Below are 22435 nucleotides of genomic sequence, written 5' to 3' on the forward strand. Positions count from 1 at the left end.
CCCCCCACCCCCCCCTGCCCCCAGTGATAGGCATAGGAGGCAAATATCCTAGCACTTCCTGCAAATTGACATGCAGATGCGGGTGGGGTGGGGAACAGTGCGTTTTGGGTTTGAAGTCATCCACTCTGAATGGCTACTTCACTCTGAGGAAGGCAGGGCTGCAGAATGGAGAGTGAAAGCCAGAAGCCAGCTGTGGCTGAAGCCAGACCAAGCCTGCAACTTTTTCGTTATCTGTGTCAATTCAGCCCCTTTTTTTATAGAAGTTTGGTTTGAGTTTCTCTTACTTGCAACCACAGAGAGTTCTGACAAGAGTCAGCATGGGGCTGCCCTGGCTAGGATTGGCTGTGTCCCAGGTTCCCACCCCAAGCACCCCTCCCAGGGAAGAGGCCAGGAGAGCACTGAGAGGCGGCCTGGGGTTGGGGGCCAGGCCGGCAGGAAGGACAGTGCAGCCCTGCTCATCTGTTTGCCTGAGAACTTCCTCTGCTAACAGGCTCCAGCTGTCAGGCTGGAGTGGCATTTTCAAATATGCCTGAATTAAATGACAGCACAGGCACAAAACTGTAGAGAGATGTGCAGGAGGTGATTTAAAAAATGAACCCATTTTTCATGATAAGCGAACATTTGCTACTTTGAAAAGTTAACAAGTGATGACTGGGTCTAATATTTCAGGGGTCTTGGGGGGAACAACAGAGAATTATTAAACCAATCTTCACTACATTGAAAAAAGACCTTATTTCTAGCAAGTTAAAAATAACTTAATACTTCAAGGATATTATCAGAAGTTTAAAAAAACGTAATAAAGAGAAAAATTTTTAGATTTAAGAGATACAAAGTAAATTTCACTGGAAGCAAGCTCTATAAGTGAAATCAGAGATTTTTAAAGAGATAACTCTTCAAAGTGACATTTTTTGCCAAGTATTCCCCTCTTTTTCATCCTTTGATTTTTTTTTTTTTTTTGTAGGCCTTTAAAATAGCATAGTTTGAAGACAAACAATTTGATTTTGTATTTTGAGAAACTCTCAATCTGTGAGTTCATCCAGGAGTGGCCTGGTCCCAGTGGAAAGATTCATGACAAAGACATACTTAATGTCTTTAAAAATTCTAAGTAGGATGTGCTGAAAATGAGCACTCCCAGAAATGCTCCTAACTTCCTGCAGCCACGATAATATTATACTGTGCTTTATTCAAGTCTTGTTGGGGGCGGGGGGCAGGATAACAGAGACACAATTCAGATCTTTGGTTTGAAAGGTATATTTTTAAACAATTCATTACCTTCCAACTTCAGGACAGATAATGTAATAGGGCAGCTGGTGTTACTCCTGCCTACCCTATTCTTAACATTTGGATAGTCAGTTATTACAGTCACTTAACTGTCTAAACATATTTGCATAAGTTTGCAACAGGATCAGATGGAAGGCTTCACGAATTTGTCAATATTATTTTTGGCTAGCTTAATGGAAACATGCTATGCTAAAAGCATGAAATTTTTTGAGCTGAGAAAGAAGCAAACTGCCCTTACATCTGCATAAGACATATTTGTTGGTAAAGTTGAAAAGACAAGAAAGATGGGCGTTTAACTCGATTACTCATCTTACAAAATATTCAGCCTTTCCCCTGCGCTATGCTGCACAGTGTCAATTAATCATGTTTGAAAGCTGAAAGAACAAAGGCTGTTTAAGATGACAAATGAGGCAGTAGATGAAGCTGAGACAGAAGTCGGGATTCAAGAGGGGAAAATTTTGTTTCTTGTTTAATATGTATTTTGAGACTATATAGATGACCTGCAACTTGTTTCAAACTTTATATTCTACCATTAACTTGATTTGACACATATTTGATGCTATCCCCTGAGACATCTTAGAATAATGCAAAATTGCTCATTATTATGAGAGAGATGCTTGACCACACACAAAAAGCCACAGCGGATATGAGTCAAGGCCCAACCTAGCCCTAAAAAGCCTTCCATGATGGCATCAGAGAAAGTCACTTCTTTAGGCACCTAGGTTAGCTCCAAAGCTCAAAGTCAAATCTCATGTGTTGACTGCAATGGTTCTCTTAGAGAACGGCCCAATATGTACAGGGCAAGCCAGTTAGTACTTTTCCACCCAAGTTAAAGGCCAACCTTTAACTTGTAGCAACCTTGGGGCCCAGCGTGGTGTCTCACACCTGTAATCCTAGCACTCTGGGAGGCTGCGGCAGGTACATTGCTTAAGCTCCAGAGTTCAAGACCAGCCTGAGCAAGATCGAGACCCTATCTCTACTAAAAATAGAAAAACTAGGTGGGCTTTGAGGCAGGTTGGTACCTACTTGGGAGGTTGAGGCAAGAGGATTGCGCAAACCCAAGAGTTTGAGGTTATCGTGAGCTATGATGCCACGGCACTCTACCCATAGCAAGAGTGAGACTCTGTCTTGAAAAAAATAAAATGTGCAGCAACCTCATTTTACAGTTTTCAGGTTTTGCTTTATCCTTTACTAGAGCCTCAAGCAAATAATGATCTTGTTTTGAGTTTGACTTATTTTCATTTCCCATATCTAAGGGGTCACTCTGCCCGCTCCTGCCCCCAACATACTCCTAACTCACAAGTTATGCTCTGGCCCTAGAATATAAGTAAGTTGAGGGTATCGACTATGACACATCTATGTTTTCATTCCTAGTAGCTGAGTGTCTGCAAAAAAAAAAAAAAAAAAAAAATTGTTAAGCAGACCCAGGCGCAAAGAGGAGAGAAAGGACTTAATATTTTGTTGTCCTTTGATAATCAGGGTTGATCAAAGAAGATTTAGCAGCTGCTTAGAAATTCCTTCCAGGCTGGTTTCAAAGTTCTGGCCTCATGGGATCATCCCATATCAGCCTCCTGAGTAGCTGGGAATCCAGGAGTGAACCACTGCACCTGGCTTAGTTCACTTTTGAGGGTTCCAAGATCAGGCTTTTTGGGAAACGAGTTGTATTAACTAAACCTCCAAGGGCCTACTTTATAATCTAAAAGCCATTTTATTCATTGTGGAAATGCGTGACTTTGTCATTTTTTGTGGCAGTCTGGTATGATGGAAACAGCAATAATATTAAAACAGAAAAATGTGCCTTATCTTTGGGGCCTCAGCGTTCTCCTTGATAGAATGTGAGGATTTCAACTAGATCATCTTTAGCATGGTGGTTTGGGGAAATAAAAGGTTGGACTTTCTCTCTGTATCCCCTTGGTTTTAATGACCATTGAGTGCTAAATACACAGGAATGTTTACTTGATAGCCCCATCTCATCATGGAACTTAGACCCAGTACCCAATCATCCATCAGGTATCTTCACTTGAACTTACAGCAAATGCTTCAGATCCTACATGTTCATAACCGAACTCATACTATGTAGAAAAGAGAGAACGTAGCAGGCCTCAATATTCTATCCTTAGAAAGACCTGCTTGTAAAGCTGGTGTCTGGGAACATGGATTGTGGGAGGGCTGCTGCTATCCACTGACTGGGCCTAACCCATTTGTACAAACATAATGGTTTCTGTGGAACATTTGCTTTCCTTCTGGGAGTCCCAAGCCTGGGATGTGGCAGGCAGAGGGTGCCTATGTGACCACCCCCAGGAAGAACCCCAGGGATTGAGTCTGCCCTGAGCTTCCCCGTGGACAATGTTTTGGGTGTAACCACAATTCGATGCTGGTGGAAGTGTGTGCATCTTGTGTGATTCTTCGGGGAGAGGACTCTGGAAGCTCACGTTGGTCTCCTCTGGACTTTGCCCCATGTGCCATTTCCTTTTCCTGCGATAATCATGGTCTCAAGGACCGTCTCCCCCCGTTATCTTCCTCCTATAACTGGTTGTATTTTCTTTATTGCTTATCTATAGAACCCCCCTCAAACTAGAAGGACAAGTCAGAAATGGCACTCAGGTCAGAAATCTGAGAAGCATTTCTGTATTTTTCTCTCCTATTCATCCTCCCTCCAGGACGTCTGGCCCAGCCCCCTTCCTGTATCACAGGGCAGGCCTTGTGCTCTTCTTTCCTTCTGAACTACGTACCAGCCTAATTTGGTCCTTATGCCTCTTATGTATCCTCTTCCACGCCATCCTCCAGATTGCTGCCTGAGGCATCTCTCCAAACTGTGAAAATGATTATGACATTGCTCTGCTTAGAGTCTTGGCTCCTAAGCTTGACCTTCAAGGCCTCGTATGACCTGGGTGGTGCCTTCACTGCCCAGTGTCACAGGTCACTCCAAATCCCCTGTAGCCTCTCCACACGATCACCACAGAAAAGGATGCAGCCAGGCTCTCTTGTGCCTCAGCGCTGCGACGGTTGCCTTTCTATCCCCCAGCACCTGGTTAACCGGGTCTCATCCTTCCCCATCTAGCTCAGCTAACCCCACCCCAGCTTGACTTCCACACCCTGTCAGTCCTCAATGCCACTTGTCCCCTGGGCCCCTAGAACACAGGGCACCCTCTGTCCCCAGCATCGGCTCTTTCTGGTCCCGATACAGAGGGTGCCCAACAAATGTGTACACACTTTAGGAGATGTTATCTACATACTACTTTTTGGAGTTGACGAAAGACACCGTTATTTGTCAAGTGTACCCAGATATGCTACCCACATCCATATAAAATGCAATTCATACACTTTTGGGGAATGATCAATTTTACTTCCAATAAGATCACTTAAACTGTATATACATTTTTTTTTTTTTTTTTGGTATCCATTGTATTTTTAACCTGTGTCTCTCTCTAACCTGTCAACCCCTTGAATGCGAGGTCCAGGCCGGTGCTGCTGTTGTATTTGTTACGATCTAGTCCACAGCACTCCTCAATACACAGTGAACGAGTGAATCAGAAATCAGGCTACCGTGTGGTTGCACAGTGATGCAGCCATTAAGCTAGAACAGCCTAATGAATCTTCATTGCTTGCTGGAAGCCGTTATGTGAACAGAGAGAGGGCAAGTCACCCTTGGTGAGGAAATTCTATCACCTGGACTCTCTTGGTAATAGGGAAATCTCATTCTCCAAGGCTTCCTCCTTTAAAATCCAGGTGGCTGCACACCCCTGGTGTCCACATCCCACCCCAGAGCAACACCTTGAGGTCTTTACTATGGAAACATTGGGTAGTTTCCAGCAGATTTTCCCGCAGTGCCCCCAACAAGCTCTGTGCTGTTCATCTTAGAGATGTTCCCTTGCTGTCCTCGGCCAGCTTTGCCCTTCCCTTAAATCTTAATGTCCTTCCTCAAGTCTCTGTTGTCCCCTCCCTGCATCACACAAAGGATCTAAGTCTGGAGCTAAGCAAAGCCACCATCTGTAGGTGTCCACTTACTCATAAATAAAACAGATGGTGTCGTCCGAGACAGAGGCCTCCCTCTCCATCCCAGCACTGAGCTGTGCACCCACTGTGCAGACTGCAGGGTGAGACTGGCCTCATATGCAATGCAGACACTGCCCTGGGACAGTCTCCTTGAAGCTTGACAAGCAAGCTTCATACCTCCACGAGTTTTTAGAATAAACTTACTTAACAAGATGGTAAGAGCAGAGCTTCCATGTATAGGGAACTACCTGATGACTTTTAGAGAATTTTCATCAACTAGAGTTGTTACTCCTCATCAAAAAAGAACATTTTCTGGCTCACCGCCTATAGCTCAGCAGCTAGGGAGCCAGCCATATACACCAGAGCTGACAGGTTTGGTCCAAGCCAGGGCCTGCCAAACAACAATGACAACTACAACCAAAAAATAGCCGGGCATTGTTGGCGTGCGCCTATAGTCCCAGCTACATGGGAGGCTGAGGCAAGAGGATGGCTTGAGCCCAGGAGTATAAGTGCTGTGAACTATGATGCCATAGCACTCTACTCAAAATATATGATAATGGCTAACAATATGTTTCCAATAACTTACTCTGTAATGGACTTTGGGCAAAGAACCTTTCAGGTATCTAACTGGGCGTTGTGGCAGGTGCCTGTAGTCCCAGCTACTTGGGAGGCTGAGGCAAGAGAATTGCTTGAGCCCAAGAGTTTGAGGTTGCTGTGAGCTGTGATGCCACAGCACTCTACTCAGGGCAACATAGTGAGACTCTGTCTCAAAAAAAAAAAAAAAGAATATTTTCCAATTTGACTTTCTGATTTTAAAAAATTCCAATCACATCCAGTTAAGAATTCCAGAAATTTGGAGCTAAAAGGGCCTAGGGCACATTATCCCAGCATAGCGGTAGAGGGGGGTGCTCTCTGACACCGGCAGGAATTTGAGCCTTGAAGTCCTGACCCTATCAGTGTGCTCACCACTGAACCACCCTGCTCTTCCCTGAGATGCTGCCTCACTTTGATCAAAAAGGAAAGTTCCAACTAGCCAGGCATCACGGCAAGCACCTGTAGTCCCATCTGCTCCGGAGGCTGACACGAGAGGATTGCTCAAGCCCAGGAGTTTGAGGTTGCTGTGAGCTATGATGACGCCACAGCACTCTATCTATGGGAACAGAAAGAGAAAAAAAAAAAGAAAAAAGAAAGTCCCTGTAGAAGCAGTGTGAAATGCATATTGGCCAGCTGCGCAAGTTAAAACAGTAAAAAAGACACAATCCATGGTCTACACCTGTAGGGGTCCCTGACTGATGTGCCCACACCCCACATGGCCCGTCAGATGAGGGGGGGGGCAGGAGGCCTGGAAAAAGAGAGGATGTGGCCACGCCTGAGCCCTGGCTCTTTCTCTCCAAGGCAAATTACACTGACTCCCACAAATCACAATCTTCACAATGCAGCTGTAGCTCAGGGGTTAAATGGGCTTCCGCAGGCTCATTACCATCAATCCTACTGAAAATTTGCAAGTGTATATGGAATTAATGATTTTGGCTATCAGCCAGGTCAGTCTTAAAAACAAGCAACACCCTCCCCCCACATTCCTGCACAGAATACCAACAAGCTTTCTACATGATCAGAAAGGCAGTCTCTGCCAGGACAAAGGCCAAAAAGGAACGTGACAGACTGGGCATCAGAGCTCCCACACTGGGGCTTCTGCTCTGAGCCCCAGCACCGCCCTGCCCTGCCCTGCCCTGCGGTGCCCAGGGAGGCTCTCCAAAGACTCACCTTTCTCAGCTCTCTGTCGAGAAGCTATTTATATTTCATGAAAATAGCAGTGTGGTAAATCAGCTTCAGCTCTTACTAGGTACTGAAATGAAGCCAGAGGAGAGGTAAAATCCCACCCCTCACTAAACATGCCTAGGTTGCCCTGAATAGCAAGGAAAATAAGGTGCGGCCAGGCATGCAGGGAGGCTGAGGGGGAGCATGGCTTAGGGCAGGAGTTTGAGACCAGCCTGGGCTGAGATCCTGTCTCTATAATAAAATAAGGGTTCTGCATACATAAGACTGCAGTGTGTTAATTGTCCAGGAACAGGTAGAAATACCATCTGTGTGTGTGTGTGTTTGTGGCAGGAAGAGGCCTAGGTCTCTCAGGCCCTGGGCCATCTGAGATAGCACATTCTTATCTCCTGCCTCCCCATCTTCTGTACGTCCATTCCAGAAGAGGGAGTTTCTCAGCAAAGAATTTGAGGCTTACCTTAGAATAAAATTTAAAAATTAGATTGACAGAAATCAGTCACGGAAAATATATACCAAGTAAGAGTCAAGATTCAGTAAGAAAGTAGGCATGGGGCCCAGCCGCCCTACAGGTGTTAGGGCTGAGCTGTTCATTAGTTGTAGAGCTTGTTGGCAATCAGAGCAAAGGAAAGACATTCGGCCCCAGGATGTGCCTAGTTCATATGGAAAAGGAATTTAAACACTCCTTTATTCCTGCTTTTTTTCCTATGCATTTCTACCTTGTTGACAGTTTGCTCATTTTTCTGCGCTAAATACACCAGTTATTTCTCCCAGTCATTAAACATGTTAAACATATAATCACTGTATATATTTAGAGACAATCATTAGGACACTAAACGATCCAAACATTAGTATCTTTGACACTCCTTTCAATGAGTCTTTTTGGATAACCTATTACAGTTAGGGGAAAAGAACTGATTATTTGGGGCTAGAGAGATGTCTGCTCATACGCACAACAGAGAAGGTAAAGAAACAAAAGAAAATTACAATTCAAGATCTTTGAAGATTTACTGAACCACTGCAGGCAGAGATTTCGTTGTCACAGGGACGATACAGAAAGCAGAGACTGGATGTTGATAACCCTCCGGAGGGAGGCCGGCAAAGTCAGCCCTCTGCAAAGTAGACGGGTGCACTTCGGATGAACTAGAACACTCCATCACTGTCCTCAGCTTGAATTTGTAATCACAAAGAAGTGCTGGAGAAGGATTTATGGGCACATGTTTTTTTAGTCCTGGAAAGATCCCCCATCATGGTTCTCTCATACTATTAACTATTTACTGTCCAAATTAAAAAAGAATTCTTCCTGAGGCTCTTTTTTTTTTTTTTTTGAGACAGAGTCTCACTCTGTTGCCCTGAGTAGAGGAGTAGAGTGCTGTGGCATCATAGCTCATAGCAACCTCAAACTCTTGAGTTAAGAGATCCTCCTGCCTCAGCCTCCCAAGTAGCTGAGACTACAGGTGCCTGCCAACATGCCTGGCTAGTTTTTGGGGGTTTTTTCTCCTATTTTAGTAGACACAGAGGTCTCACTCTTACTCGAACTCCTGAGCTCAAGCAATCTACCTGCCTTGGCCTCCCAGAGAGCTAGGATTATAGGCGTGAGCTACTGTGTTAGCTGCTACCTGAAGTTCTAAACAGAAAACTTTATCATTTTTTTTTTACATTTTTAAAATTTATTTTATCATTCTTATGAAATCATCTATTCTTTTTCTAGTGATGTGGTTATAGTAATCATCCCCCCCCCCGTCTCAAATACATCCTATTCAAAAGACATAAGCTTCCACTTTATGCTCAAAATGAAAACTAAAAATGCTCCAGAGAAACTGAACAAATCTCCTGTTGGAATCCTGTTGTTAGGTGGTTTGGTGTCTCTTCCTTCTCCCTGCCAAAATGTTCCCACCTCAAAATAGGAACACATTCCACTCTTTACGACAAACTTAGCGAAATTAAAATAACCTCTAGTTATGAAAACAGCTTTAAGAAAAAAGTCAGTTATGGTTATTATAAATAATGAAGAACTTACAGCTGCCATGAAATGATTTTTATCCACATGAACAGCATTTTTAACTAAATGATTTTTAAGTGGCATAAAATACTACAAATGAGTAATTTGCTAAGTTACGTTGGGAGGGAACCCCAACAGCACCTGGGCCTGGGAGCTGGGCCGACCCTACTAAACTTGGAGAATGAGCATTTTGCAGATGAATCCTTGCAAGTAGTGATATACGTATTTTCAGGCCCAAACCAAAAACTCTCTTATTATGAGTGCTGCAGTTGGGGTTTACACTTCTCTTGGATATTAAGGGACAAAAGGGAACTTTTCCCCTATTGTTGTAATTTTATAGCTTTGATGACAAGTTAACGCTTGGAAGTAGTGTCAACCATGCTATCAAAAGAGAGATAGCAAAGATGACAGAAACCCAGGCTACTAGTCTCAATGGCCCTATAAATAATTGTGATACAGCAACATATAAGTTGAAAGTGGAGGATTCTCATGGATTGGAACCGACTGTAAGAGTCACATAATGCACGGCCAACCAAATGGAGAAGAGGTCACCTCCTCTACATGTAGAATGATTCCACTGTGCAGCCCAGTTTGAAATAACATTGAAAGCTTTTGAGTTAAAGCAAATAACAATCCATTCAGAAACCAAATTATCGAGGCCTACTGACTAGTCGAATGTAGAAACGTTATTTCAACATCTCCAGACAGGCCATCTCACAGTGCAGAAATGAATCATTGGTACCGAGTGAGGACAAATGGGTGACGGTTCCACTTTTCTGCATTAAAGGCAGTGAGGAATGGCCCAGAGTACAGTGAGCACGCAGGAGGTGGCCTCGGACACGTCCAGGTTCCACTATTCACGCAGACTGTCAGGAATGGTGCCCCTGGAGCTGTGTGATAGTCCCACCCTTCCCTGGGTTAAGGGCCTCTGTGGCTCACCCCACGGCTATCTGGAGCACACCACCCTGCCCTCCCTCATAAACAGTGTTTAAAAGGGACACTTCAGGGCCTAGGAGAACTGATCACCCTTCCTCTGTCTCTTTGTGCCCAGACAGCGGTGGGTCTTTGCTTGCACGCAGCAGCCTGCCTGCCTTCCCCAGCACTGGGTCCCCAGGACAGGGGCTGGGTCTCTTCAGTTTCCATGACCTCAGTGCACACAACATAGGAAATATGCAAGAATATTTTCAACTGGAAGGAAATTAGAGGCTGTGTGTCACCCCCAGTGTAGATAACTCCCTCCTTTTTAGCCCTGGCCTCTGCCCTGAACTCCAGAGCTGATTTCTAACTGTCTGATGAACAACCTGCCACGACTCAAACAGGCACCTCCTTCCACAGGGCACACGCTGCTCAACCCCTTCCCTGCTAGGCCAGTTTGCTGTCTTAGCTCATCGGGGTCCATCCTTCTAGGTCCCAGGACTCGGGTTCCTTCCACATTCTACTGCTTGTCAGTTCCTGTGACTTCCTGTCCACCGAGTCTCCTGGTCAAATGCCCACCATCCTCTCCACTTACCAGAGAGGACATCAGCTCCCCCATGGAGGCTCATCACCACTCCCTGGGCTTTGACACATGTCTGAGGTCTCCACCTCTGTCCCTCCTTCCCTCAGCAGGGCACTGCCAGGGTGGTCATCTGCCCACCGAACCTCCAATGCCCCAGGATGTCATCCCAGGCCCCACTTCCCACCCTGCCTTTCCAGCCACATGGCACAGCCCACCTACCGCACTCACTGAGCTCTGGGCCATCTCTGAGCATCTCCTATTGGATCAGTCATTTACATCTTTCTTTTGGCAAACAAATGACTCTAACTGTATTTGCTTTAATTTTTCAGGTGTTTATGACTCATTTATCCACACATTCTGGTGCGCCCTCAGGAGAACTCTCCCTTGCCACTTATCACTGACTGTGCCCTTGGGCTGGCACAGGAGTAATGAGCTAATCTATGGAATCATCTGGAAGAGTGACTTGTGGCAAGGAGAGGTGACGATGGAGGCGACAGAGGCTGAAGTGATAACTGCGGTTCTCAGGTGCAAAACGTGGACACAGATGGCAGGACTGCCCGGTAGTCCAGGTCGGAGGGTGTAGTACAATAGTACGGTACTATTACAGTATAATGGTAAAGATATTTGATCTTGCTCTTCAAAGGGCCCCTAAAACCCCAGAATTTCCCAAGTGATAGGAGTGTCTTTTCTTTCATTATGAGCTCCTTTGATAATATCTGAGATTATGCTAATGAGATGACTTAGGGTAGGGCCCCTAGACATTCTCTAGATGGAAAAACCAAGGGGTCTATTAGCCCCACCCAGCAACCTCCAGGAAAGGTGGGGTTTAGAGCCTGGAGATTAAGCTCTACAAAGACTCCTGAACAAGATTTGAAGAACTTGCATGTGCTTGGAAGGCGGCACAGAAGCTCCTACCCTGAAGCCCCTTTGGACCTTGCCCTCCGTACCTGCATCTGGGTGTTCGTCTACATCCTCTCTAATATCCTGTTTTTGTTTTTTAGACACAGTCTCACTCTGTTGTTGCTCAGGCTAGTGAGCCATGGCATCATCATAGCTCACAGCAACCTCAAACTCCTGGGCTCAAGTGATCCTCCTGCCTCACCATCCCATGTAGCTGGGACTACAGATGTGCCCCAACATGCCTGGCTAATTTTTTCTATTTTTAGTAGAGATGGAATCTCTTGCTAAGGCTGGTCTTGAAGTCCTGAGCTCTAGCAATCTACCTGCCTGGGCTTCCCAGAGTGCTAGGATTACAGGGCTGATCCACTGCCCCCAGCCTGTCCAGTAATTTTCAACTAGTTTGCTGCAGTGCACTGATGTGCTGTGAGAGGATCTGAGGTGTGCCTTAGAAATTTTTAAAGATCGTTAATTAAAATACTTTCAAAAGAAGTTCAAAGCATAGTTAGTATATTCTTTTTTTTTACCCTTTTGTTTTTGATCAACATAATTTAAGTGTGCCACAGATGTTTAACTATAGATTGAAGTATGCCCTGAAATAAAAAAGGTTGAAAAACTCTGATTTAGTCCAACATAAATTATTTCCCTAAACCTAACTTTACACCTGTTCCCTGATTTTATTAGACCAGTAAGTACAGCCAGATCTAATTACATCTTCAATGATACCCAGAAAAAAGGATGTGATAACCAATTCTCTCAAAAACAATTTCTCGAAAATATTTTCATTTACATTAAGTCCTCTCTTAACATGGTAGATAGATCTGGAAACTGCAACTTTAAGCCAAAGGAGGTGCTGTGTGCCCCAGAAAATTAACTCTTATTTACATCAATTCACCTATGGCAAACCTGGTGTTGTCATATAGAAAAAAAACCTTTTGCTTCAAGTGGCAGTCTCTACGAACCTACCAGCGACATCTCCAAGGACCTACCAGTGACATCAAGTGAGAACTTAACCACAATCTGATCTTCACGGGTGTGTAATTTAAAGAACACAGACATAGTGAAGCCTGCAGACTGCCACGAATTCCAGATATTAGCAGTGATATTTCTCCACAAATTATAGTTCTCGTGTTTAAAAATTCAGCTTCTCTTTTTATTCATCCTTCCCACTAAACCCTCTGACTCTGAGGGTGGCCTGGCTATCTAATTTGCAAAACTAGTATTTTGGTTTGCATTGATTTTATTTCCCTTGCATAAATTGTTTAGCTGCCTCTGATCATATATGCCTCTGAGCAAAGCCTGGGATGCAGAAGTCTAATGTAATGAGGAGGCACAGAACACAGGGGAACTCCAGGAGTAGCCGATATGGGTGCCTTTCGGAAGTTCTGGTATATATCTCTGTTGTCAGTTTTATGCTCTGACTCTGAACCAAGGACAGGAAAAAGACAAGCTGGCTGTCGATGGAAATGGAAGAAAAGCGAGTCAATATTCCATCAGTCACTCCAAAAAGAACAGATCAATATGCTGATTGTAGGGCTGAACAAGAGGTATCATAAGCACCTTTTTTTTCTTTTCTCTGTTCCTCTACCCTGAAGAGAAACAAACACCCCTTTCCTATAACACCAACACAAGGAGATTAACAGCAGTCCATTGCAAATTCAATTCAATAGTAGAAATACCTGGCCTATTTCTACCATTAAATATTATTGCTCAGCATATTTCCCTGGCTGAGACTGATTTCATTAAAATTAGTTTTATATTTGTACTAAAAATAAATTTGCATCCAACTAGGGGGAAAAAGATCCTGTAAAGAAATGGATTGGGGCTTGGTGCCTGTGGCTCAAGCGGCTAAGACGCCAGCCACATACACCTGAGGCGGCAGGTTCAAATCCAGCCCAGGCCTGCCAAACCAACAATGACAACTACAACCAAAGAACAGCTGGGTGTTGTGGCAGGTGCCTGTAATCCCAGCTACCAGGGAGGCGAAGGCAGGAGAATCGCTTGAGCCCAGGAGTTGGAGGTTGCTGTGAGCTGTGATGCCACAGCATTCTACCCAGGGTGACAGTTTGAGGCAAGCAAGCAAGAAAGAAATGGATTGGGTTTGGAGCAGGGGCTCACACCTATAATTCTAACACTCTGGGAGGGTGATGTGGCAGGATTGCTTGAGCTCAGGAGTTCGAGACCAGCCTGAGCAAGAGCGAGACATTACCTCTACTAAAAATAGAAAAATTAGCTGGGTGTCCTGCAGGTACACTTATAGTCCCAATGACTTGGGAGGCTGAGGCAGGAAAATCACTTGAGCCCAGGAGTTTGAGTTTGCCGTGAGCTATGACACCATGGCCCTGTAAGCTGGGCAATAGAGTGAGACTTTACCTTAAAAGAAAGAAAAGAAAAAAAAAAAGAAATGGATTAGATCTAAATGACGTCATGTGCCAGCGAGGAAAACATCGTTTGTCTGAGTCACAGAGCTTTTCCTCCTTGATCCATATGATAAAATAGTTTCTGGAAATTGAGAACCATGCTGGTTCCCTTCCTCTCCCTGAACACGGCATGTTGAAAAGGACACTCCTCTCCTGCTGGACGGCGGGCCACAAGCAGCCAGGCAACCTGCTGCAGGGACGTCACAACAGAGGAAATTCCCTGTGCCTGGGCCAGGGAAGGCATGTTTGGAAGAAAGCAGGAAATTCGGATGGAGAGATAAGGAAGAGGACCTAAGCTGGGGCAGGGAAGGGGGTGACGGGCGAGGGAAACCAGATTCCGGGACTGGAGGGAAAAGACGTAGGGACACAAAAGGAGGCCAGGCTGGGATGGGAGGTTGCGGGGCGGTGTGGGGGGGGGGAGATAGGATGAGCTTAATCTGGCTTATTTCATAATAGTCAGAGACTGCAGGTGTGGAGCCAAATCGGGGGCTGAGAACATGGCAGATAGAAAGGTTATCTGTAGAGACTTTTGCAGAACAGGTTAAAAGTTTCTTTGTTCATATGGGGGGGGTTGGAAGTGGGGAGGAAGGGCAGTGGAGAGTGAGGGGAGGGAAGATAGCCGTGTGCCTGGTGCAGATACCTGGGTGAAAAGCCTTCCTCATACTCTCACATCACAGAGAGCTCTTTTTGTTGTTGTGGTCGTCTTTATTGTTTAGCTGGCCCAGGCCGGGTTCAAACCTACCAGCCTGGGTGTATGTGGCTGGCGCCCTACCCAATGAGCTAAGGGCGCCGCCACGGACAGCTCTTTACAACATTAATGCTTATGTGTCTCACAGTGCGGCTTGGGGGATGAATGTTTAATTTTTTCACTATGTAACTGGCCATGAATCTCAGGTAAATATGAAGAGTCACGCATTTGATTTAAACCTCGGGGGTCTGAATGAATTCACCTTCATGCCTGGCTGAGCCAAGTGAGACCAGGAATCCCTAACAGGGCTGCTAAAAAGAGGAGGAAGCATCTCTCCGATGAGCTGGCAAAGAACTTCACCACTGACCTGAGTCAGAGCCGGCAGGAGGTGAAACGTTTGGTACATACTTTTACTAGAAGGAGCAGAACAGAAAACAAAGTGAGCGGAACTGAACCGTGAGAGCCGACAGCATGGCAGCGAATCTGCGGGGCCGGGGCCCTGGTCCGCACCACTCTCCATTCAGTGTTAGCTGTAAACAGGCCGCAGTAGTTTCCTGCTTTCCAGAGTCCAGCAGAGCTGTGACATCAGTGACGCACCTGGGTGGAGAGGTGGCCGGGCCAGCGATACACACTTCTAGTTTGACTGCCGCTATCTCAATCAATCACTGGTCTCTGGACAGACTAACATCTTGTGATGGGTCAAGCCCAGGTCAATCCCAGCAAAAGGAAAATAAAAAATGCGTGCACACACACTGTGCCACTTTCATCTTCTGTGCCAGAAAGGGTGCAGGGACCAAAGTGAAGGAGTGATAAGCAGACAGAGGGAAGGACACCAGGCAGTGATGAGCACAGCACAGGGCCAGGCCAGGGGGTCTGGCAGGCTGGATCTTATGGTGGCCCCAGCCACCATGCATCTCCCTCCTCTGCTGGGAGACAGAGCACAAATGGCCTATTTCTCTACAGTCCTGTGAGCTTCCCTGACCCCAGAAATATCCCAAATGGGACTGACCACCACATAAATGCCACAGGACAGCTTGAAACCTTCTGGGTGAACTGCCAGGCTGTGGAACGCTGAGAATGCAGCCCAGAGTTGGTCAGAAATGGCTTTGATGGCGTAACTCTATGTCCCAGGTTTGTCTATGAAAAAAGAACTCATCTTCTAAGATCTTCAAGAGTCTCTGACTGTCTCAGTGAGATGTGTGAGGAAATGGGCATCTGCTAGGGCTTCCCGGTGGGTCTGACGCTTCTCCATGGCAACTGCCTTGAAAATGCAGGGTTGTTTTAGAAAGCACTGTGGGAAAGAAAGGTGTCACACCTCCTCTCCCCACCCCCCAAAAAGCATGCAGGAAGGGCCCAGGGGCAAATTAACATGGAAAAAATATGTAAGTCTATCATCAAACAGAAGTAAGAATACGTATGAAGCGTACTGGGAATAAAGAATTATTTTAGGAAGGAAAACTTAGCTCCCTTAAAGGATGTGGAAACCATCACCAATGGCTCTAAGAATGGTGGCAAAGGTCACACACGCCCAGTCTGGGAGTCCTTGTACGGGTTGCTTCTATAAAAACAGCACGAGGAAGGGAGATTCACTGGCGCTGCTACCAGTTAATGGCATTTATTATTATTATTATTATTTGTGTTGCCCAATGCTAACTGAAGCAATAACTAAATAGAACCAGATGAAATAATGCAACAGGAGAAAAAACTGTGGCCTACAAGTAAAAGTAAATATTTGGAAAGCTAAAACTGCAGGGGGAAAAAGCTGAACTGGCCAGCACCTTTCCACGTGGCCCCCCAAAGTTTGCGACACTGGAGATGTTTAGGGTTTGAGGAGGGAGTCTCTAGGGTTGGGATTCTCCGGCTTTAGACCTCTGAGGTAGCCAGAGGAAAGAGGGCATTTCTTTCTTTGTCATGAGCCCACCGCCTTGTCCTGTGTGGGCTTACTTAGCGTCTACAGTAAGGCCCAGGTGTCTAGGGCCCTGCATGCTGTAGGTGTTCAATAACAACTTGCTGCATGAATGAACGAACACTTCTCATCCTGAGGTCAGTCTGCACTGACTTTCTGGAACTGGTAGAAGAACGTGAACTTCAGCCACACTCTAATCAGCCTGTGTTGAGTGACTATGCACCACAGTGATTCATTTTACTAGAATTTTCCCACCTACAGGAGCCAGCGCTCCCCACTCCCCACTGTCCCCATTCCCTCTCCCTTGGTCATCTCAGCAGGAAGTCACCATACTGACTCCCACACCAGTGATGAATATGTGAAGCATTTCAGGGCTCAAGTAAAAGTAAATGGCAGCCCTTATTAGGAGATCCTGTTCCCCCCCCCCCCCAGCGGCTTCCTGCCTGTCATAGAAAGCAGTTCTCCAGGCCGCCCCCCCAGGCACAGGTTTCCTGCCCTTCAGGAACTTCTTTAGTCAGGCACCACTTCCTTCCTCCAGCCTCACACCCAGTGGTGTCAGGAGGATCTGACCACGGGGTGTTGACGCTCAGGGTGACCCCGAAGCTGAGGGGGTGAGATAGTGGCGCATGACAGAGGGCTCGCCTCAGGAACCTGGGAGCTGCGGTGCTCTGAGGCCATTCCACACATTCATTTCCTAACTAGTCACAATTCAGAGTGACGCTGGGAACAGCCGGCTGGTCTACTGTTTGGACGTGAGCCAAGGCTGACAGAATTCTGATTTTCCAGAACTGTGTGGTCTTTACCTGGCGTTGGATGTGGTGTCCTTAACTAGGGTGGACGGAGGTTCATGTTAGATACTCATATTATATGTAAGATTTTAAATTATACTGTGGCTTTTATGCAATGGTTATTGAATGTTCAGAAATGAATTAAGGAAGAATTCCTTAATTGTACAATTTTTATACCATTTTCCTTGTTAATTTATGGCTATCTACCTCTACTAGCTGTAAGGTGAGAAAGCTTCACATTGGGGCTCCCCTACCCCAGAGCAGAGTGCTGTGTGCAAACTTGCTGAATGAATGAATGTGTTGGGGGAATTACCTGGGATTTCAAATCTGCCTGGGGCAAGACAAGACACACTGTGGATGTTTTTTTTTTTTTTTTGAGACAGAGCCTCAAGCTGTCCCCCTGGGCAGAGTGCCATGGCATTACAGCTCACAGCAACCTCCAACTCCTGGGCTCAAGCGAGTCTCCTGCCTCCGCCTCCCAAGTAGCTGGGACCACAGGCGCCCGCCACAACGCCCGGCTATTTTTTTTTTTTTTGGTTGCAGCCGTCATTGTTGTTTGGCGGGTCCGGGCTGGGGATTCGAACCCGCCACCTTAGGTGTACGTGGCTGGCGCCTTAGCCGGTTGAGCTATAGGCGCCGAGCCACACACTGTGAATGTTACATCCACTGTCTCATACTCTGTTTGGGCTCCCCACTGGAGCTCCTACACTGCCTGGCTGGCCTCTTACCCTCAAGCTAAGGCCTTTGCCAACTGAAGCCCAGGAGTGGACTGGTCACCACAGAGGCCATTCTTATACCCATTTTTGTTGACTGAGGCATAATATAAATTATATATTATTTTATAAATTATATAAAATTCACCTTTTAAGGTATACAGGCCTATGAGTCTGGCAAAACATACAGTCATGGCCCTACCACCACAATCAAAATATACGGTCTTTCCATCAGCCCAAAATGCTCTCTGGAACCCCTCTGTAGTCAACCCCTCCTCCAATCCCCAACTTCTAGCAATGTATGCCCGAAGTGTCATTCAGAACTCATTTTATTTGAGCCTTTCTCTTATAATACCACGCTTGGCTAATTTTCTACTTTTTTGTACATATGGCGTTTCCCTATATTGCTAAGGCTGGTCTCGAACTCCAGGCCTCAAGCAAGCCTCTCAATTCAGCCTCCCAAAGTGCTGGCATTACAGGCATGAGTCACCATGCCCAGCTGGTAGCTACTTTTAAAATGTCTCAAATTCACCTCCACTGTCCATATCTACACACTGGATTGTCTCTGGCTGCAGCTGATGTAACCCTCCTGGTCTGGTTCTCTTTCCTCTAAACATTCTCCACATTGCTGCCAGAACTATTTTGCTAAAATACACATCAGACCACATTCTTCTCCTCCTTGTTAAAAAAAAAAAAAAAAAGAAAGAAAAACAAATAACCCAAGAAATAAATAAAACCCCTCAAACCTAGAGAGGCTCTCCAGCGTGTATGGGATGAAGTCCAAGTTCCCTAAGATGGCATTTGAGTTCCTCAACAATTTGGCGCACTTTTGTTCTCCCAGTCCCATTTTCCAGCCTCCCTGTTTAACTCGGGCCACAATGGACCACCCCACACAGGGGCCTCATGTACTTCTGTGCCTTTGAGGGAAAACTCACTCTTTCTCCAGTTCAGAGGTTGAGCCCTTTGTGAAACCTTCCTGAGCCTCCTCTTCCTCCTGCCTCTTTCCCGATAGAATTAGCGATTGCTTCCCCTGGGCTCTGAGGGAATCTGAATGCCCACACGGCCCTCTCCAGACGCTTCTCTCATAATCCCCTGTGCCTCACATGAAGAATGCAAAAAATGCTTATTGAAAACATTTTGTACAATATTAGAAGACGTGTGTAAATATCATGTCCAGAATTCTGCACTCTTGGTCCATCCACTGCTTGTTGGCATCATAAGAACCACATGGTTTATTACAAAAAGTTGTTCTAATGTGTGGGCTCAGATCAGTTTGTAATGATCATATTGAGGAGAAAGAGGAGGAGTTAGAATTTATTTTGTTCTAAACCTAATCCAGGAGCACTTCCATGTCAAGAAGCCATATTTAGGCCACGGGTCTGTACGAAGGAAGGCTGTCATCGTGTGGCTGTAATGAGGGAGTTTATGTATGAAGCCCATCACCATGGATTTTAAGTGCTTTGATAGGTTTTTATGTCTCTGCTCATCTCCTTTTTCCCATAGATAACCTGAAATAGCATGATGACCACCTAACAGCAATGCAGTCTCATCACAATGATGTTGAAAATGAGAACTAACAGATTTTCTACACCAGAGCCTTCCACCTGATGTGCTGGGGAGGAGGGCGGCCAGGGAGGTGCTGACTGCCATCTCTGGGGTGGCTGGGCTGGTCCCGCCTGGCAAGAGCAGTCGCCCGCCTTCCCCCCACCGAGGGACAACATCGCTGCTCTGGTTGACACAACAGGAGGAAGGTCGAGACACACTGTCCTAAGCCATTTTATCACCCAAACAGCAGACTGAATTTTCCCCGGCTATTCTCTTCTTCGTGTTAGGAGGGAAATCAGTCCTGACAACATGGGTCCTGAGCACATGATCTAAAAAAAGAAAATCCAAACCACACTGCAGAGGTTTTTTTGGTGGAAAAGCATTAAGGAAAACAGCTAATCCTATACTCCTAGTTACCCCCTAATGCATGACTGGGAAAGAGTTGGCAGAGCACGATGATTTCAGGCCCTGCGACAATACAGAACAGGGGTGTTTAGAGACTGTTACTCACGCACCGTTCCAACCAGCGGGTAAATGAACCCAGCGCCGATGCTGGCCCGGACATCGCTGATAGGTAAGATGAAATCCTTCGGCACACCTTTTTTGTCAGGTAGGTGAGACAGAGAAAGGTGGGTCTTTGCCATGCAGATAGGCAAATTTCCAAAGCCCTGTAAGAGAGGAGAAGTGTTCACTGTCACAGATGCTAGCCGCCTGTGCTGGTTTAACTGGCCCTGCATAGTCTCAGCCGCAGCAGTGTCGGCTCAGACCCAGGCACACAAGGTAGCTGCTTGTTACTACTTGTTCATGAAACAAGAAGTTGACGGTGAAAACTCATCTCCACGTGATCACGACTGTGCCGGTAGAGGATGACCATTGTTTATTTTGGCAGTTCTCTTTAAGATAAGGCAGCATGATGAGGACACGTGGGAAAGCGTGGCTATTTCCCTGCAAATCAGCTGTAGAAACCACTTTCCAAGGCTATTAATACCCAGGACCCAGCAAGGTAGTCTGAAGAAAGGCTGAGGAAGGAGGCTTCTGGTCATGTTGTTCCCTCATTCTTGGAATCCGTCAGGAAGCAAAGGCCCCTTTTGTGCTGGTGTATGAATCATGCCTATTTGATCTGCGATTACATTATAGGAACCGAGATGAGGTCACTGCTTAAGCCTCTTATTTTTAAGGACCAAAGTCTATGTCTGACCCAGAGTTCCAAAGGTGAAAGGGCAGGAAGTCACATGTGCTGTCTCACAAAAAGGACACTGTCTTTGACGCCTGGTTCTGATTAAAGGGCACATAGAGTCCCCTTAGAGACTTGGTTAATTAATTGCAACCGCATACATGACACTTAACTTTTAAGGAATATTCCCTTGAAAGAGATAAAGGGGATGCAATCTTCAGAGGTAACCACATGGAATTTCTAATGATTCAACAGTGAACTATTTGGAAAATTTTAGAGTTTTATCAAATTGGGGAGGGGGGACGTTAGAGCCATTCTATTTTAGAAATTTTTACTCTAGGGCTCAGTGCCTGTAGCTCAGTGGTTAAGGTGCTGCCTCATATACCAGGGCTGGAGGGTTTGAACCTGGCCCAGGCCTACTAAACAATGACAACTACAACAAAAAAATAGCCAGGCATTGTGGTGGGTGCCTGCAGTCCCAGCCACTTGGGAGGCTGAGACAAGAGAACCGCTTAAGCCCAAGAGTTTGAGGTTGCTGTGAGCTGTGATGCCACGGCATTCTACCGAAGGCCACATAGTGAGACTCTGTCTCAAAAAAAAAAAAAAAAAGACCAAAAAAAGACCAAAAAGAAAACTGCTAAGGGACAATCACAACTGCCCTACAGAAATGGTGCCAGAATTTAGGTTTCAGTAATCAGTCAAATATTAAAATAATTTCTATGGATTGGTAAAAGTTTGCCAATTAAAAATTTTTTGCCTGTGGGGATATTAAAAAAAATAGTAGCCAATATGCCACACCCCATCAACCCATTACATTATAATAGAAAGCACATTTTAAAACTAAAAAAAAAGAAAAGATTTAATATTAGAATTAATAACAGTCCTAAACAACCTTGTTAAAAACTCATAGGAAAAATAACCCAACAAACCAAGCTCATGGCCTAATCTTACTCAGCTGATAGCAAACAAATGAAAAATATTTCCACGAGGCCAGTGTATAGAGCAATGTCTGCGAATCCCTTTTGTGGCAGATAAGAGCATACGAGGGACATTCTAAGAAAATCTGAGCTGCTTAGTAAACCTGGGAGGCTACGCCTGGTTAGCAATGGTAGCATTTAACAATATATTAAACAGGATTTACAAACAGGATTAAGGATTTGAAGAATTAAGAAAAACCAGATCAGTGCTACCCATAATGAAGTTCTCTCGTCAGCAAGATCTCTTCCTTCTGTTTTCCTTTCTTTCTTTCTATTTTTCTTTTTTTTTTTTTTTGAGACAGGGTCTCCCTCTGTCACTCCGGCTGGAGTGCAGTGGCAGCATGATAGCTCTCTGTACCTTCAAACTCTTGGGCTCAAGCGATCCCCCAAGTATTTGGGATTATAGGTCTGTGCCGCCACACCTGGCTAACTAAAAAACAAAAATTCTTTTTATAGAGAAGAGGTCTCGCTTTGCTGCCCAAGGTGGTCTTGAACTCCTGTCCTCAAATGATTCTCCTGCCTTGGTCTCCTGAAGTGCTGGGATTACAGGCATGGGCTACCCATCCAGCCTGCCAGCAAGCTTTTGAAGAGCTCTGACTCCTATCGTATTATGTGAGACTGGATGCAGCACTCAGCAGATGGTTTTTTGGTCAGGGTGGCTGAATGCCCTGCAATGGAGTGATTATGACCGTCACAGGACTAGGTGACTCTTGCTGCTGGAGTCACAGCTGTGGCCATCCCCACAGCTGCTTGCCCAGAAGTAGATGATGATGGAGC

The 22435-nt window shown here is 45.6% G+C and overlaps 1 protein-coding gene across 1 annotated transcript in view; it reads right to left on the minus strand.

The window, feature by feature from the left end:
* The window catches only part of MTHFD1L (methylenetetrahydrofolate dehydrogenase (NADP+ dependent) 1 like), a 197224-nt gene that overhangs the window by 29155 nt on the left and 145634 nt on the right, over positions 1–22435 (minus strand). The window contains exon 26 of the mRNA XM_003797876.3: positions 20023–20175. Within this exon, the coding sequence (XP_003797924.1) occupies positions 20023–20175 (153 nt within the window). The remainder of the gene's footprint in view (positions 1–20022; positions 20176–22435) is intronic.

Source organism: Otolemur garnettii, unplaced genomic scaffold, assembly GCF_000181295.1.
Source record: "Otolemur garnettii isolate 467f Iridium unplaced genomic scaffold, OtoGar3 scaffold00126, whole genome shotgun sequence".
NCBI classification, from domain to species: domain Eukaryota; kingdom Metazoa; phylum Chordata; class Mammalia; order Primates; family Galagidae; genus Otolemur; species Otolemur garnettii.